We start from the raw sequence: 18,739 nt of genomic DNA, 5'->3' as shown, positions 1-18,739 counted from the left end.
TAATAAATTTATGACTTCTGTTTAAGAAATAAAATTTTTATCCAGTGATACCAAGCATATCTGCTCGAGAAAAGTGGAAGATTTACAATTCTCTGTAAAGGCTGTCTGCTTTCTATTTTGCACTTTCACTTATTATGTTTATGTGTAATGTAGTCAGTAATAAGTTTCTTAGAAGCAAGTTTCAGTGTTCAGTACTGTGTTAGTTCAGTAGATATAATTTTACAATACTTCAGTGAATGAATTAGATAAAACAGTACTAGATTTAGAAATAATAGGGGCAAAGTGTGAAGCTTGTTGTTCTGCCCAGTTTCAAAGTGGCATAGTGTTTGTTTTTGTTTTTTAATTTTTAAGATCTGAATTTTATAGTAACATTAAGTTTAGTGATAGAATAGTACATGAAATGATTGTTAACTATCAGATGAGAAATATCTTGAGGTGACAGAACACTGTTCTTCAAAGACAAAATGATTAGTGACTAAAAGACACATAAAAACTAGTAATTTCTGTTAAACTTCCAAACCTTTGTGCTTTTTCCAAGCACAGGGAGTTTGCACATACAGATAATGTGTGCTGCTGCATGCAAACATAAGTGCAATGGGATATGAAATGCTTGATGTTGCATTTGTAGCATCCATGGGTACCCAGGCTGTAGGGCGGAGATATTTAGGTCTGGAATGGCAGCATGTATTTAAAGGGAAGTCATTGTCTGTATGTTTAATTTTGTCAAAAGTTCATATGAAACAATGAAGAAAATTGAGACTGACATTGAGGAAAATAGTTCTCAGGTCGGAGGAATACAATAAAAAATGGTCAGTGAGCTAAATGTGAATCTATTTGTGTAAACTTTGGTGAGAATATTTTAGCAAAATCATCATCTTGGACACCATATTTGATAATAACAAGAGGAGGGGTAGTGTAGGTAGAATACCAGTATATTTCCTTCTTTATGTTAAAGCATATTTTGTATGTGACCTGCTGAAGAGAAAGGTAGCAGAAAATAATTTACTCCTAGCTCTATAGTCCACCATCAATTGTCAATAACTCTTAAAACTTATTTGTTTCTTCTGATGGTTGCAGAAAAATGTTAGTATTCCTGTTACGTATGCAGTACAGATCTTGAAAATTAAGCTAAGATCATAATAAAAGATTAACAGGCGGAACTCACATTCAAAACATGCTGAAAGATATACCAGATATCTCTTCTGCATGTTGACAGGTGCATTTTCTGTGGCATTTTACCAGTTCTTACCAATTTCATTTTTGGAGTCAGCCCAAACAAGTTCTGCTCATCACGGGTTTTATGTGACTGTCGTCAAGGAATGTCAATTCTCATTGTAAACAAAATGTTTCTGGAAGTGCACTCGTATGTGCCTATTCAATAGAACAAACCCAGATTGGTGTAGTGTGATACGTGTTTTCACAGTAAGTATTAATACAAAAAACAAAACACGAAGAGGAACCAGTGCTCCAGCAGTGACTGAGTAGTGCTTGGTAATACCAAGAGTGTGGCAACTCCTTCCAGTTTCCTCCACTAACAGCATGTAATCGTACCCTCCCACATATCACCACTGAATTTCTCTGTCTCTAAAAGTTTTGAAAGCTTTGAGAGGCATAAGATATACAAAAGAAAAAACTTTTTACTTCATTTTCTCTTGTTATTGGTTGTAGTTCTCACACCTAGGGGTACATTCTCGAGGCTGAAATTTTTATTTTGTAGGCTCCTGTTGATCTGAATTATGTTTCAAGATTTGCCTGTTTTGCTCTTGAATTTTACTTTTTGTCACATTTTTCGATATCACACCGTCTTTACAATTTCCGCTTCTGTAACACCACAAATTACATTGTTAGTGTCAATCATACAAATACGTCTGATTCCATCAGACACACGCCCACTACTACTTAAATTCTGCAATACTCGCAATATTCCAAAGAGTTTACAAAGCAAAGGAGTTTACAAACTTTCTTGACAAAAGAAGAATAATCACCAAGATATAACATTATTTTATAAATGAATCAGAAATAAATTTAATAATTAGCATTAGATTGTGCAATTAATAATATAAATTTTAAGTATGCCAGATATTTCATAATTTCAGATATTTCTAAAAGAAGAGTAATTTTAACCATTTGTACATATCAGTTGTAACAAATTAATATCTTTTTATAAATTTTAGTCTGAAATATAGTACATCGTATACAAAATCATATGAAGTTCATTCAGTTCACCTATACAAAAATCGAAACTTCCTGGCAGATTAAAACTGTGTGCCCGACCGAGACTCGAACTCGGGACCTTTGCCTTTCGCGGGCAAGGCTCTACCATCTGAGCTACCGAAGCACGACTCACGCCCGGTACTCACAGCTTTACTTCTGCCAGTATCTCGTCTCCTACCTTCCAAACTTTACAGAAGCTCTCCTGCGAAACTTGCAGAACTAGCACTCCTGAAAGAAAGGATATAGCGGAGACATGGCTTAGGCACAGCCTGGGGGATGTTTCCAGAATGAGATTTTCACTCAGCAGTGGAGTGTGCGCTGATATGAAACTTCCTGGCAGATTAAAACTGTGTGCCCGACCGAGACTCGAACTCGGGACCTTTGCCTTTCGCGGGCAAGTGCTCTACCATCTGAGCTACCGAAGCACGACTCACGCCCGGTACTCACAGCTTTACTTCTGCCAGTATCTCGTCTCCTACCTTCCAAACTTTACAGAAGCTCTCCTGCGAAACTTGCAGAACTAGCACTCCTGAAAGAAAGGATATAGCGGAGACATGGCTTAGCCACAGCCTGGGGGATGTTTCCAGAATGAGATTTTCACTCTGCAGCGGAGTGTGCGCTGATATGAAACTTCCTGGTAGAGCACTTGCCCGCGAAAGGCAAAGGTCCCGAGTTCGAGTCTCAGTCGGGCACACAGTTTTAATCTGCCAGGAAGTTTCATATCAGCGCACACTCCGCTGCAGAGTGAAAATCTCATTCTGTATACAAAAATCGATAGTACACATGGTATTGGTTATTCCTATAAAAAAAGGTAATGTTAGAGGAGGGTATCCTATTACAGGCAGCAGATGATGTTCCACACCTACAAAAAAACAATGATCAGAGGGGCTCCTACCGTCCAGTGTGTCACCATGTTTCTCCAACACCCATGCTGGTCACTTCCGCTACATGTAGATCTTGGACTGCCATGCTTTCCAGGAGCCACGTCATAACCCACACCCACCCCCACCTCAGTCTGTCATACTGATGAGGTAACATCTCTGACCACACCCTCACCAGCTTGCATTGCACAACACCATGTGGTTCATTTCACTAATTGCCATGGCTCACTGGAGTTGGCATTAGGAGCAGGTTACACACTTGTATTCAGTTTTTGCATTTCCTCACAGTTCAAACAACATGAGAAATTCTACTTGTCTTCCACACCCTGACCTCAAGCTGTGTTCTCTTGAGGGATTTTTGTTGCAGTTCTGCGAAGTGAGATGCCAGACACCCGATTCGTCCCTCTGGTATTGGCACATGGATTAATAAGTGCGATAAAGTGTGTTTCATTCCAGTGAGGTTTACTGAGTGCCAGGCGACTTATATTATCGCTCTATCCCTGGTAGCTATAGTATCCCTGTACCTCCAAGTGTGGCCAGAAAGGAGTTTCTTTTGTCTGACAGCCAAGTCTGTCTTTATCCTGATTCTCCCCCTTTTTATGTGTACATATTTCACTCATAAGAACATTGTTCCAACGATACCCTGTAGTGACTTCTCCCATTTGCTGTTTGAGTCACCAGGTGTTACTGCACCAAATACTGCAACCTGTGAACTGCTTTGCTCTATAGGAGACTCAGCCATGAGTGAGGTCCCCTCTTAATTCCAAAACGTGAATTTATTATATTTTGTTGTGGTAGTCTTTTGGAATAAACATCATGCAAACCAGCTCACGTGTGTCCTTCAGTGCATGTTGTTAACTGTTATTTATTCTTGCCAATTTTGAATAAGCTTGGCAACTTGCAAGCCCTTAAGAGCAAAGGACGAAACATAGTCATTTCTTAAAAAGCAAACAGAAAACACTTCTCAACTGAACCTACCAAACCTGGATGTCGACTTCACCCTGTAACGTGATTTGGCATAAGACATCATAAGTGCACACACAGAAAAATAACAGATCACTGACAGTACTTTCTTTGTGGCTGTATTAGTTTCTGAAATGCGAGTTGTAGTGACAGACTGACCTCCTGTGATGCTGGAGGTCTAGGTTGGGTTGAAACATCGAATTCAGGTGTGAGTTTGTGAAACTGTATGACACTTCATTTAATTCGACAGTGCAGTGGGGGCAACATGGAAGATACTTAAACGGAACAATCTCTTACACAATATTATCTGCTGCATTCTGCTGTGCTTTGGGATTAAAAAGCATGCTTTAACGTCGTATGGCACTTCCATTCACAGTGTGCCAAGTATCTTGTGCACCAGAGCCTCACTATCTACATAAGATTACTAGGCAGTGGCACTGCTCAGTCACTCTGGAGTATTGCTTATCCTTAACATTTTGTTGCCCCTGTTAGTACTACATTAAACTGAATATCATATGCATGCAGGCACGCACACATGGACTTAATGATACCCCCCTCCCCAACAAAACTTTTAAGTTACTTATATCAAGCTATTTTTCACGTGTCTCTGCTTTCATTACAGGGGATACTTCCCACGTGGTGGCGGCGAAGTGCATATCAGGGTGAATCCTGTAAGACAACTAAAACCAATCAAAATGGTAGATGGTGGAAAGATCCTAAGAATTTGGGGTTGGGCGTTTGTAGCAGGAACATTGCCAATCAAGGTAAATTTTTCCAATGTCACTGTGTTGATGAGCACATGCTTTTTAATTAGCTCTAAATTCCCTAGTGTATCTATGAATTGGAATGATAGGAAAATTGCATTGTTAAAAACATGGTATGTTTTTTTTTTAGATAAGTTCATATGGTGAATATGTATGTTTACTCTGATGTAACAAATTACTTGCATGGTTGAATGAATCATTTATTCATTCGTTCAATAATTTGACATACTGATGGATATGTAGTGTATAATTAGATATAAGCCTTCAATGTTTTGATTTTACACTGGCATTTACATAATGTACTGTACAGTTTGATGAATAAATATAACGGATTACAGCATAATAAACAGGTGATATTTTACAGTGTATACAGTTGTTATTTACAGTTAATGGATCATTCCTACTTTTACATGCACATATGTTTTTATTGTTGTATGCTCATTTCTTCGTCATCATTCGTGACAATGGCTCACTTGGACTGTGTAAAAGATTGGATTCTACTTATCACCACTCAGTTGAGCGCCCCACAAACCAAACACCACCGAATCGGATCCCAGCCACAACATTCAAGTTAGCAGGAAGAGAAGCCTGTACCACAGGCACTTTGTTGCTGTACAAGGCACTGGCAACAGATGTCATCACAGGGCATTATATCTAAAACAAGTAATACAAGCAACACTAAAGGAAACATTTAATAAAAGAATTTATTCAGAGTACTCAGCTTTTAGTGATTTATGGTGTGTGGCTCTGTGGTTAAAGCCCTACATGCTAGTCTGACCTAACAGATTGAAAGAGAACTATCCAATCTAAAGTAGTTCAGTCTGGACTGCTGTATTTAACATTTGGCTTCTGTCTATGAATTGAATATCACATAAACACTTGGCATTTAATTTTCGATAATCAGTCATTAATAGCAGTGGTCAGTGATGATGGTGGCTGCTGATGCATGTCAGCTGGAACTGTAGGCAACAGTTTCTATCGAACTGGAACAGAAACTGTCAGCAACTGCAGCTGGCAGTGTGTTTGAGGTGCATTTCCATTCATCTGCAACTGATGTATTGATGTCCATTTGTGCTCTAGTAGTACAATCTATGTATCAGTGACCTGTGTAGTGGTTGACATAACTATAAACATATGGAGAGCACTATTTGGAGGTTCCATGAAAGAAGCATGAATTGGTTCCAGATTATGAGCGTCATCTAGGTGGTGACAGATCAAAACTGAGGGGTGCCTGGTGTGGGAAGTGCCTGAATGGCAGTGCCCTTTGGTGTTATCACTGTGTTCCATATGCCTGCATGTACAGCATTAATCAAAATTGAATTATGGTTACTTCTGTTTTCTTGCTTTCGTGTTCATTGTACTTTTGGGTTTACATTCCAATAATCAGAAAGTTCATTTAAGAAATAGAATGAATTTTTGTCCTGTATTTCTGACTGTGTGCTGTAAGACATTAATGCTCCTTATTTGGCTGATGCTGTTTGGAAGGCAATAGAATAAGTAAATCACCATATAAGTCTTTTCTCGTAACAACATGGTCTGTGTACACTTATTACACACACACACACACACACACACACACACACACACACACACACACACACACACAGAGAGAGAGAGAGAGAGAGAGAGAGAGAGAGAGAGAGAGAGAGAGAGAGAGAGAGAGAGAGAGAGAGAGTTGTCTGCAGTCCCCAACTGTTCTCCATTGCCATTGGATTTTGCTTCTCCAGCAACAGAAAGGCAGTCTGTTCTTAAACCTGAGATATTTCTTGCCAATTTCATTACTGCTTATAGATCAGAAGGAAGAGACAACACCTATCGCGTACCTTGGAGGAATAGTAAGTCACTCAGAAGGGATATGTATTGGTTATTTTGTTACGGAAAAGAGATAGGTGGGTGGGCATGAATGAATAGTTTAAGGAAGAGGAATGAGTGTTGTTTGAATTGATACTGTGATTTTGAGAGAACGATTTGTGACTTATTTTTTGTGACCTGCTCTAAATTAATGAGGTGAATTATGGATAAAACAGAATATGGCCTGTTTCTCATGAATACCTGATACTGTTTGGAGTGGCTGGGAGAATGAATTAGTTAGCCTTTTTTTTAACTGAACAAAGAAGCTTTTAACACATTTTAGTTGTTCCTAGGTCTCATCAAATTTGGGTGGTGCAGTTATTGTCAACATGCCTAATTATTTGGTGCACCCTGACAGACAATATTCCCAGGACTATTGTCAAGAAAGAATAACCAATACCTCTTTTTTACTTTCTTGTTTTGCTTCATTCAGAAGCTGTCACTCAAGATGTTGAAGCAATAGTTTTATTGAACAGCCTGAGGGCCACAGAGTTAAGCTTCCATTGTGCTCCCTTCTGGCAAGGCAGTCATCTTCCTTGTACATGCGCACAAAACCTAGACCAGCTATAATTAAAACTGATGATGTCGATAAATTGAATCATCATTAATCAGTTTATATCATTTGAGGCTTCTTTGCTCACTTCACTAGTTATCAAATTTTTAAAACGTGGAACTGCCTCAGAGATCATGAACACATCACTTCATCTTAAAAAACTTAGTATGTGTAAAGATGCATCCTTCAGGTGTTTCAGAAATGATTGTAGAAACACTGAAGTAGCTAAGTAGTTAAAATCGGCCAAAATTAACATTTTGGAGGAGTTTTTTCTTGGGAAAAAAGTTATTTGTACTTCAGGCTCATCTGTGTATACAACCATAAGTGAAACTGTATCGGTAAGTCTTGAAATTCTCAACTGGTGGGTAAACTTGACCTTTATTTATTTTAAATTGAGAAAGATCACAGCATGTGTAATGCACCAAATTCTCATTGTGAGGCACAAGCCGATGGGATGAAATGCCCTGGAATATGAAAGCAGTCAGTCACAATTTTGTAATGACATTGCTGATAACTAGAGCCCAGATTTTATGTAATATCAAATTAAGAAATGTGTACATAATATGTAAACAAAATTTGTGTCTGTATGTCCATAAATATGTAATGAAGCAATTATATGTAAAGTACAAAATTTAATTTTTTTGTTAGAAAATATAAGTTAACAGGTAGTTAGTTCCTATTTATGTAAAAGTGTTCCTATTCAAGTTTTTTTAAGCCACAAAGGAACAGGATGCTCAGTTAATTATAATATAATTTTCCAAATGTTTTGTAGCCATGCACAGTCTTCTGTCTGACAGTATGTTTTCATAAATAGAGAAAGAATGCTCAAATTGATAAGTCAATGGTGCGTAATTATACAGAGGGACTGTGGTACAAACAGTATTTTCAAGGTGTTCTAAAATAACACCACTAAATAAGCTAGATAAAATAATGAAATTTTGAGAATCCAGGGCCCTTGTTGAACACAGACTGCGGTTTACTGGAAACTACACCACCTACTTCACCTGATACAACACTGGCTTTCTGAACTGCATTTTCCACCATTCCCACAGCCTCTTGGAGAGGCGTACTTGAAGTGTCTAGTTTTTTGATACTGTTGGGAAGCCAGCTGAAGTGACTTGGAATGTATGAAACTGAACTGAGCACTTTAGAACTGTTGAATGCTGACAAGGATATACTCAGAGAGACTGCAGGATCAGCAGAAAAGTTTTCCTACACTGACTTCAAAGCTTCAAAGTGTTTACTGTAAAAAATCACAGCTTGTATCCATGTTGACCACCTGGTTGTCACTGGCTCTAGAAGCAGAAGTACATCAGTTAGTCATTGTTTGTGGTGTAAGGACATTTAAAGGAAACCACCTTTCTTGCGTATATCAGTGTATGAGAATTGCTGCCTAACTGTCTCTGCCACTTATTGAGCTGTACGTCTAATATGCACTAAGGTTTGATACAATACACTAAGTGATTTCCCTGCTTTCAACATGTATGGAGCTTCATCTGTGTACATCAGTAGGATGGTCTTCTTTTTTACACCATCTGGTCATAGTACCTTCAGTTCATCATTAATGAATCTAGCAACTGTTGACCTGTATGTTGCCTCCAGAGGTGTACAATAAATTAAATTGGGTTTAGGTGCAGCCTCATAAAGAGTCCAAATGAACACAAATAAATTACCCCCCCAGGGGGTCGACAACTCTTTTGTGGATTCGTGCGTAGCGAGCACGGGACCCCGAGCTAATGTGGCCCTCCTTCCTTTCCGGGCTGCATACCTTTCTATTGTGCGTCCTTCCCCATCCCCCATATTCGCAACCCCCCCTCCCTCCCCCCCCCCCAACACCTCCGCCTCTTTCCTTCCCTTTCTCCCCCTCTGGGAGTATGTTTTGTGCCTACGTCTGGAGACGGATGCTCGAAAATGTAACACATTCTTCGCTTTCTGTGCTTGCAAGTCTTCGTCCTTCCTTTGTCCTTCTCTTTTCCTTACCTCTTCTCTTTACCCTTTCTCCGCTGCAACGTTTTAGACCTCTCTTCTTTCCTTTCCCCTTCTTTGTTTTTTCCTTTCTCTTTTTTCCTCCCTGTGCGTGTCTGAAGGCCAACCCATGCATTTCCATGCGTAGCCGGTGACGGGGTAACGCGTAATTCCCCGCCCCGGGTAGACAGGTAGGACACGTACGTACCCCCTGGTAACGGCCAGGCCCAGGGAGGGGTGATTACCCGAGCTGGTACCTTCCGAAAGTGCCGATTGGTCCCTCCGTCCGTTTCTCGGGTGGTGTGACCTGAGGTGTGAACAATCACCTAAGGCGGGAGTGCCCTCAGAGAGGGGCCCCACAAGGGAGGAGCGCGCCATCGGAGACGCTGGTAACCATGGGGGATACTTCCGCAATGGTTTCCTCATCTTCTACTATGTCTGCTCACAAACGTAAGTTCAATGAGTCTCCGCCACAGACAGTTCTTCTATTGTTACCACAGTTCCTTGTTGTTTCTCGGTCTGACGAAGGTCATGACTTCTCCACGGTCAACCCTTTCATTATTGTTGTAGAATTTTGGAACACGTATTGTGTTCGAGTATAATGACTTTTCTGGAGAAAAGAAATCTACTCTGTAGGAATCAGCATGGGTTTTGAAAAAGACGGTCATGTGAAACCCAGCTCGCGCTATTCGTCCACGAGACTCAGAGGGCCATAGACACGGGTTCACAGTTAGATGCCGTGTTTCTTGACTTCCGCAAGGCGTTCGATACAGTTCCCCACAGTCGTTTAATGAACAAAGTAAGAGCATATGGACTATCAGACCAATTGTGTGATTGGATTGAGGAGTTCCTAGATAACAGGACGCAGCATGTCATTCTCAATGGAGAGAAGTCTTCCGAAGTAAGAGTGATTTCAGGTGTGCCGCAGGGGAGTGTCATAGGATCGTTGCTATTGACAATATACATAAATGACCATGTGGATGACATCGGAAGTTCACTGAGGCTTTTTGCGGATGATGCTGTGGTGTATCGAGAGGTTGTAACAATGGAAAATTGTACTGAAATGCAGGAGGATCTGCAGCGAATTGACGCATGGTGCAGGGAGTGGGAATTGAATCTCAATGTAGACAAGTGTAATGTGCTGTGAATACATAGAAAGATAGATCCTTTATCATTTAGCTACAAAATAGCAGGTCAGCAACTGGAAGCAGTTAATACCATAAATTATCTGGGAGTACGCATTAGGAGTGATTTAAAATGGAATGATCATATAATGTTGACGTCGGTAAAGCAGATGCCAGACTGAGATTCATTGGAAGAATCCTAAGGAAATGCAATCCGAAAACAAAGGAAGTAGGTTACAGTACACTTGTTCGCCCACTGCTTGAATACTGCTCAGCAGTGTGGGATCCGTACCAGATAGGGTTGATAGAAGATATAGAGAAGATCCAACGGAGAGCAGCGCGCTTCGTTACAGGATCATTTAGTAATCGCGAAAGCGTTACGGAGATGATAGATAAACTCCAGTGGAAGACTCTGCAGGAGAGACGCTCAGTAGCTCGGTACGGGCTTTTGTCAAAGTTTCGAGAACATACCTTCACCGAAGAGTCAAGAAGTATATTGCTCCCTCCTACGTATATCTCGCGAAGAGACCATGAGGATAAAATCAGAGAGATTAGAGCCCACACAGAGGCATACTGACAATCCTTCTTTCCACGAACAATACGAGACTGGAATAGAAGGGAGAACCGATAGAGGTACTCAAGGTACCCTCCGCCACACACCGTCAGGTGGCTTGCGGAGTATGGATGTAGATGTAGATGTAGATTATTCAGAAAGGTGTTGATGCAATTGCAGGTCCTGTAAAGTCTTCTTCCAGATTACAAAATGGCACCTTGTTGTTAGAAACAGTCAGTGCCCTCCAGGCACAAAAATTACTGCGTACTTCACTGCTACACACCTTCCCTGTCCGGGTGGAAGCGCACCGCACTTTAAATTCCTCACGTGGGGTCGTTTATACACGCTCCCTCGACGGATTGTCCGACGAGGAAATTCAACACTACCTGTCTGAACAGGGCGTAACGGCTGTTCATAGTCATGAAAAGGGTTGACACAAACATCGTTCCAACCCGTACTGTCTTCTTGACATTTGACAGAGTTCAACTCCCATCGAACATCAAAGCGGGCTATGAGATAATTTCCGTTCGCCCATACATCCCAAACCCTACGCGTTGCTATCGGTGTCAGCGGTTCAATCATACCAGCCAGTCCTGTGCCAATCCGGCCAAATGTGTTACGTGTGGCAAGGACGCCCATGAGGGTGCTTGTCCACCTCCATCCCCTCGTTGCATCAACTGTATGGGTGACCACGCTGCTTCCTCTCGAGATTGCCCCATTTTTAAAGACGAAAAGCTCATTCAGGAAATCAGAGTGAAGGAAAAGGTGTCGACCTTTGCTGCTCGAAAATTATTCGCCAGTCGAAAGCGCACTGTGCCTCAGACTGGTAAATTCAGCACTGTCCTTGCCTCTCCTCGGCCAACAAAGGAGGCGGCCACACAGACTTGTGATCTCACCTTTAGTGCCACAGTTGTCAGATCGGCCAGCGCAAAGATCACCAGTTCAACCTCCCCACTTTCGCCTGCGCACTCTAAGACTTACCCTTCATCGGATTCTGCTAAATCTCGAGCCCAAAAGTCAGACACCTGGACTTCCAAAAAAGAGCCTACACGTGAAGATTTTTTACGTACCCCAAATTCACAACCATCAGTTCCTCCTTCATCCAAACATCCTGTTTCCAAGAAGGCCAATAAGAAGCCCGGTTCCTCTCCTTCTCCACCACGGCGTGTCTCATCTACAGCACCACTTGGCAGTAGCCGCCCTCGGCTGTCTTCTGTGTCGCCGAGGCGCACTGCTGGCGGCCGATCAACCGGCCGATCGCTGGTGGCAGGAGCTGCTCCTGAACAACCTATGGATCAGGATCTTCTGCCTTCGGCTGACTGCCGTTCCACGCTGTCAGTCGCAAGCTCTGAGCTGTCGTTGAGTTGAGGGCAACCTTGGTCACATTCTTCCATTTTCTCTCCACCCTATGTCCATTATCCATTGGAATATATGTGGCATTCGACTGTCTGCAGGAAACAAAGCTGCGTCCCCACAACCGCTTTGTTTTCCCCCATTTTCAGTCAGTCTGATTTGATCTCCCCTCTGTTGAAGGCACTCCAGCACATGGAGGACTCATGATTCTTCTCCATGATACTCTCCGTTATCACCCAATGCCCTTAAACACTTCCTTCCAAGCTGTCGCTGTCCGTCTTTCCCTTTCTGGATACACCTTCTCTCTTTGTACTGAATACATTCCATCGTCCACACCAATGGCACGAACTGATCTCCTTCATCTTCTTGGTCAGCTTCCACCCCCCTATTTTCTGGTTGGGGACTTCAATGCCCACCATCTGCTTTGGGGATCTCCACATCCTTGTCCTCATGGCTCACTATTGATAGACGTTTTCCACCAAGCGCATCTTGTTTGCCTCAACACTGGGGACCCTACATTTTTGTCTGCCTCCACGACAAATTTCTCTCATTTGGACCTTTCGGTCGGTACTGTTCTGCTAGCTCGGCACTTCGAATGGTTCGCCCTTGCTGATACACACTCGAGTGACCACTTACCATGTGTCCTTAGATTGCAGGCACACCTGCCATATATGCGTCCGTGACACTGGAAGTTTGCCCAAGCCGATTGGACACTTTTTTCGTCTCTAGCGACATTTGATAACAGTCACTTTCCTAACGTCGACAATGAGGTCACTCACATAACAGATGTTATTCTTTCAGCTGCGAAACGTTCAATACCTCGCACCTCAGAATTGCCCCAGCGCCCCCCAGTTCCTTGGTGGAATGAGGCAAGCCGTGACGCAATACGTGAGTGGCGGCGTGCTCTTCGCATTTTCAGACACCATCCTACTTTGGCCAACTGTATCCGCTACAAGCAGTTCCGTGCGTGATGCCGCCGCGTAATCCGCGATAGCAAGAAGGCGAGCTGGGACTTCTTTACTAGGTCATTTAACACCTTCACTCCCTCCTCGGAAGTTTGGAGTCGGATTCGACGGTTATCTGGCGCGCCTAGTTTCTCCCCGGTCTCTGGGCTCACTGTCGAGCATCATACATTAGTGGACCCCGTCGCAATTTCTAACTCATTGGGTAAACACTTTGCTGAGATTTCGAGCTCTTCAAATTACCCGCCAGCGTTTCTCCCAAAGAAACGCGCTGCGGAAATGCAACCTCTTGCCTTCTCCTCTCAAAATTGTGAAAGCTACAACACTTGTTTTCTCCATGCGGGAACTCCAACATGCATTCTCTTCTTCTCGCTATTCCGCCCCGGGACCAGATGGTATCCACATCCAAATGTTGCTGCATTTACCATACCATAGTCTGTGTTACCTCCTTTGCCTTTATAATCAAATTTGGACTGACAATACTTTTCCCAGACGGTGGCGGGAAGCTGTCGTCGTTCCTGTTCCGAAACCTGGAAAGGACAAACATCTCCCCTCTAGCTGTCGCCCCATTTCTCTCACGAGTAGTGTATGTAAGGTTTTGGAGCATATGGTGAATTGCCGTTTAGCTTGGTGGCTGGAGTCCCGCAGTCTTTTAACACCTGCCCAATGCGGTTTCCGAAAGCATCGTTCTGCAATTGACCATCTTGTTGCCCTCTCCACTTATATCATGAACAATTTCTCCGGAAACTCCAAACGGTAGCAATATTTTTTGATCTGGAGAGAGCATACGATACCTGTTGGAGGACTGGCATCCTCCACATACTGTTCTCTTGGGGCTTTCGAGGTCGGCTGCCCCTTTTTCTTCGCGAATTTATGGTAGAATGCACATTTAAAGTGCGGGTGAACACTACTCTCTCCCGTACCTTGTCCCAAGAAAACGGGGTTCGCCAGGGCTCTGTGCTAAGTGTTGTACTGTTTGCCATTGCCATAAATCCCATTATGGATTGTCTCCTTCCTGATGTCTCGGGCTCCCTCTTTGTGGACGATTTAGCGATCTACTACAGCTCTCAACGGACCACCCTTCTTGAACGACGTCTTCAAGGATGTCTCGATTGCCTCCACTCTTGGAGCATCAAAAACTGGCTTCCGCTTTTCTCCCAGTAAGACCGTTTTTGGCTTCATATGGAGTTTCTTCCTTACATCTAGGACCTGTCAACCTTCCGTTTTTGGACATTGCTAAATTCTTGGGTCTTATGTTTGACAGAAAACTGTGCTGGTCCTCCCACGTTTCCTATCTTTCGGCTCGCTGTCTGTGATCCCTCAACACCCTCCGTGTCCTGAATGGCACCTCCTGGGGAGCGGACCGAGTGGTCCTCCTCCGCCTCTATCGTGCCTTAGTGCGATCGAAATTGGACTATGGAAGCCTAGTTTACTCCTCTGCTCGGCCGTCTATTCTTCGTCGTCTCGACTCTATCCACCACCGTGGATTACGTTTAGTGTCTGGAGCTTTCTACACCAGCCCTGTGGAAAGCCTTTATGCTGAGACTGCTGAACCTCCGCTGTCCAATCGGTGAGCAGTCCTTCTGAGTCATTACGCTAGCCATCTGTCTTCCATGCCTGCTAATCCGGCCCATGACATTTTTTTCGACGCCTCCTTGGATTTAGGGTATGCAGGCCGCCCTTCCTCCCTACTACCACCGGGAGTCCGCTTCCGTCAACAGCTCCATTCTCTTTCCTTCCGCTTTCCTAAAACCTTCTTGACAACTTGGGGTACAGCACCGCCTTGGCTCCATCCCCGGACCTGCCTGCTCTGTGACTTTTGTCAATTTCCCAAGGATGGTACCCCTTCACTTGTTTATTGTCGGGCATTTGCTGCTCTATGTGCACAAATGAAGGAAGTCACCTTTATTTACACTGATGGCTCGAAAACATCGTTAGGTGTAGGGAGTGCCTATATTGTTGGCGACACCCCAAATCGATTTTGGCTTCCCGACCGGTGTTCGGTTTATACTGCGGAGCTTTACGCTGTTCTCCAGGCTGTCCAATACATCCGTCGCCATCAGCGGATACAGTATGTTATCTGTTCAGAGTCTCTCAGCTCTCTCCTCAGTCTCCAAGCTCTCTAACCTGTCCACCCTCTGGTCCATCGGATTCAGGACTGCCTCCACTTGCTCCACTTGGGGGGCGTCTCTGTGGCGTTCCTGTGGATCCCAGGACACGTTGGTATCTGTGAAAATGAGGCGGCCGATATAGCGGCCAAGGCAGCAGTCTCTCTTCTTTGGCCAGCTATTCGCATGATTCCTTTCGCTGATCTATGGAGTGTTTTATGTCGTCGTGTTGCTTTTTTATGGCACGCACATTGGTCGACACTTCCCAATAATAAATTGCAGGACGTGAAAGCTCTTCCCTGTGCTTGGACCTCTTCCTCTCAAACGCGTTGTCGGGAGGAGATAATTTTAACTAGACTCCAGATAGGGCACTGTGTTTTTAGCTATCGACATCTTTTAAGTGGCGATCCGCCCCCCACTCTGTCCCCACTGCTCTCAGCTGTGGACGGTAAGACACCTTTTACTTGAGTGCCCCTATTTTACTCTGTTACACGCCCGTCTACAGCTGTCGCCTGATATATCTTCCACTGTAGCAGATCACACGCGCTCAGCCGATCACATTCTCGAGTTTATTAGTGCCAGTGAGATGACGTCAGTCATTTGAAGCTCTTTTTGGGGACAACCAACCCCCTTCTATAGTTGTTTTTTAAAGCTTTCCTTCTGTTTTTAGTTTCTCTAATTTTTTGAGTTTTGTTCCCATTGCTGCTGGTTTCCAGTTTCGTTTTTTAGCTTTTCCTAAGTCACAGACCGGGCGCTAATGACCGTAGCAGTTTTGCACCCTAAAACCATAAAAACAGATTAGCAGTGAAACAGCCTACTGCATCTGTCAGCCCTGATTTTTTTCGAATGAATCAACATAGCAAGAATGCAGGTAATTCTTTCTGATATTCTGCCCGTTTGCGATGTTACTGTTGCAGTATTTCTTTAAGAAATGTTTAAATTCCAGTACCCGTAGTTTGTTCCAAGGTATGTTCCCTGGAACCAGTGCCAAACACAATTATTTGCAACATTCATTGTTAGATTATGCAGGTTGTTCCTGCAGCTGTGTAAATGGAACCTATTTCTCTGAAGCAATCATTTGTTTATTCATAATATGTAGATTGCTTCGTAAATGTTTTTCAGTTTAAGATTTCATCATACACCCTGTATGTTTATCACAAATTTGGCAGAGAACTATTTTACCATCAGTGGTTAAAACACTATCAATATAAATCCATGTTTGCAGCTTTCGTGGCAATGAAGAGGCATACGTGGCCATGATTAACTTAAATGTGACTGACTACTAATCATTTTGATGCACTTGAGAACAAGAAAGGACAGCATTTAAAATGAGTCATCGTCGTTGGTATCAAACTTGTGCAATTTAGCTTTGATTGTAATGGGACTGGTAACAGTATGAGAAACGCAGTAACAAAACTTCATCTTTTTTTTTTCCTTTCTTGATATTTAAGGAAAATGTATGGGATTTATAAAAATGTATAATAATTATGCAGTAATATTAAAATATGTAAATTATATAGTATAGTGTGAAATACATATTATGAGTACCACAGAATATATAATTAACTCTTGAAATAAGGTCCTTTCAGTGTAACAGGTTGACATTCTCTTTTTTCTTATAACTAAGTCTGAAGGAACAGAATATGTTAATTCTTAAATCCAGGCTCTACTGATAACTCTACTTTCTCATAATGTGGAATAAAGATTTCTTTTCTGTGAGAATGTTGTAGAAAATTTTCCCATGAATACTTTGGCTGAATAGAGAGAGAGAGAGAGAGAGAGAGAGAGAGAGAGAGAGAGAGAGAGAGAGAGGTGGGTCAAACCTCCTCTCTCTGCATGAATACTTTGGCTAAACTTTTCCTGTATTACAGAGACCTTAGCTATTTAACGTGTTGGATAGCTCCTTTGTGCAATTTTTATTTAAAAAAATAGTTAGGTTTTTATATTTTTTGGACATTTTTGGGACAGTTTTGAAATGTGTTTGAGTAACGTCCTTTTATTTCCTTGCAGTTGGCCAGTGTGATGGCAGACAGTGCAACAGTTGCCTTGCAGCGTGCATTCAAAGGAGTGGAAATAAACATTGAGGCTTATAAAGAGAGGGAAGAAGATGCAGTTGGAAATGGTTCAGGGATCAAGTATGTATCTGGTGTTCTTAAATTTTCATAATGTTATGTGAATATATTAAATTACTAAGCTAGCAAATGACTTAAATTTATATACTACTGTGCCTTCATTTATGCTCAGTCTTACCCCTCTCTGTACAGCATAGTTGCAGAAACGACTACAGGTTGCATTTTGGGAGCATCAGGCTTGGGAAAGAGAGATGTGCGGCCGGAACAAGTAGGGAAACAAGCAGCAGATGACCTCATAAGCACTGTTGAAACTGGTGCCTGTGTTGATCCCCATGCACAAGATCAGGTAAATTGAAAGTAAATTTAACTCCATATTTTGACACTGTAATGTATCTGGACCATCGATTAGTACATAAAAAGTCTGTGGAAATAGTTTGAAGCAGTGTCAGTTTCAACTGTTTCTGCACTTAGTTTGTGTCTCTTGACTTATATCTGAGTGTCATTTGCTCTGTTCATAATTTTTAATACACATTTAAGGCAGTGTAAAATCACTTCAATGTGAAACACTTGACTGAACTTAGTTGTAGAGGACTGTCATGCTGTGGCATGAGAATAAGAGTGTAAATGTGTTAAATGATATGACAGGTGACTAGGAGTATTGTAGGGCAGGTCATAACAGGTAACATCATAGAGGCTGGTGGGATTTTATTTTGGAATATTGAGCATATTTGTGTAGTCAGTCTCATTTCAAGGCATGACATAAGGTAGTTGATTTTGTGTGTGTGTGTGTGTGTGTGTGTGTGTGTGTGTGTGTGTGTGTGTGTTGATGAAAAATAATGAAAGGAGTAAAAGTAATGATTCACCATATAGTTGAGGGATAGTTTTCAATAGGCACATAAACAAGACTGAGAATTTTGCTAAGCTTTCAGATGAATCTCTCTCTCCTGATCTAACTGCCAGTACTGCAGCTTAACTGGGTTTTGACTGTGGTGAGGGGTGGAGTACGGTGAAGCAGGCAAAGGGGGGAAAACGTGAGGAGGGTTGAGGAAGAATGGTAGCAGGATAGAACAGATGGCAGGTGCATGGGACAGGAATGTGGCACTGTGGCAGTTGGGTGCAATGGACAGTAATGTGGATTTGGGAAGTGGGTGGGGGGCAGTGGAACATGGAACAGAAACTGCAGAGAGGGGTTGACAATGCAACATCAGTGAAGTTAGGGTCTTGGGTAAGGCTTTAAGTGGGTTTGGGAAAGTCTAGTGGAGACTGCCAAAATGATTATGAGATGAAAAGGATTTCTTGCAAGGATAATTTGCCACTACATAATTCAGAGAAGTAGGTTTTCAGCAAAGGAGTCAGATGGCACAGGTTGTGTGAAG

At 42.5% G+C, this 18,739-nt stretch overlaps 1 protein-coding gene across 1 annotated transcript in view; it reads left to right on the top strand.

Annotated features, from left to right (window-relative positions):
* The window catches only part of LOC126484462 (RNA 3'-terminal phosphate cyclase), an 88,503-nt gene that overhangs the window by 55,556 nt on the left and 14,208 nt on the right, over positions 1 to 18,739 (top strand). Inside the window, exons 6-8 of the mRNA XM_050107988.1 lie at positions 4,681 to 4,822; positions 17,302 to 17,426; positions 17,556 to 17,709. Of these exons, the coding sequence (XP_049963945.1) occupies positions 4,681 to 4,822; positions 17,302 to 17,426; positions 17,556 to 17,709 (421 nt within the window). The remainder of the gene's footprint in view (positions 1 to 4,680; positions 4,823 to 17,301; positions 17,427 to 17,555; positions 17,710 to 18,739) is intronic.

The sequence above is a fragment of the Schistocerca serialis genome, chromosome 6 (assembly GCF_023864345.2).
Source record: "Schistocerca serialis cubense isolate TAMUIC-IGC-003099 chromosome 6, iqSchSeri2.2, whole genome shotgun sequence".
NCBI lineage: Eukaryota > Metazoa > Arthropoda > Insecta > Orthoptera > Acrididae > Schistocerca > Schistocerca serialis.
This window is presented reverse-complemented; position numbering and strand designations above follow the sequence as displayed.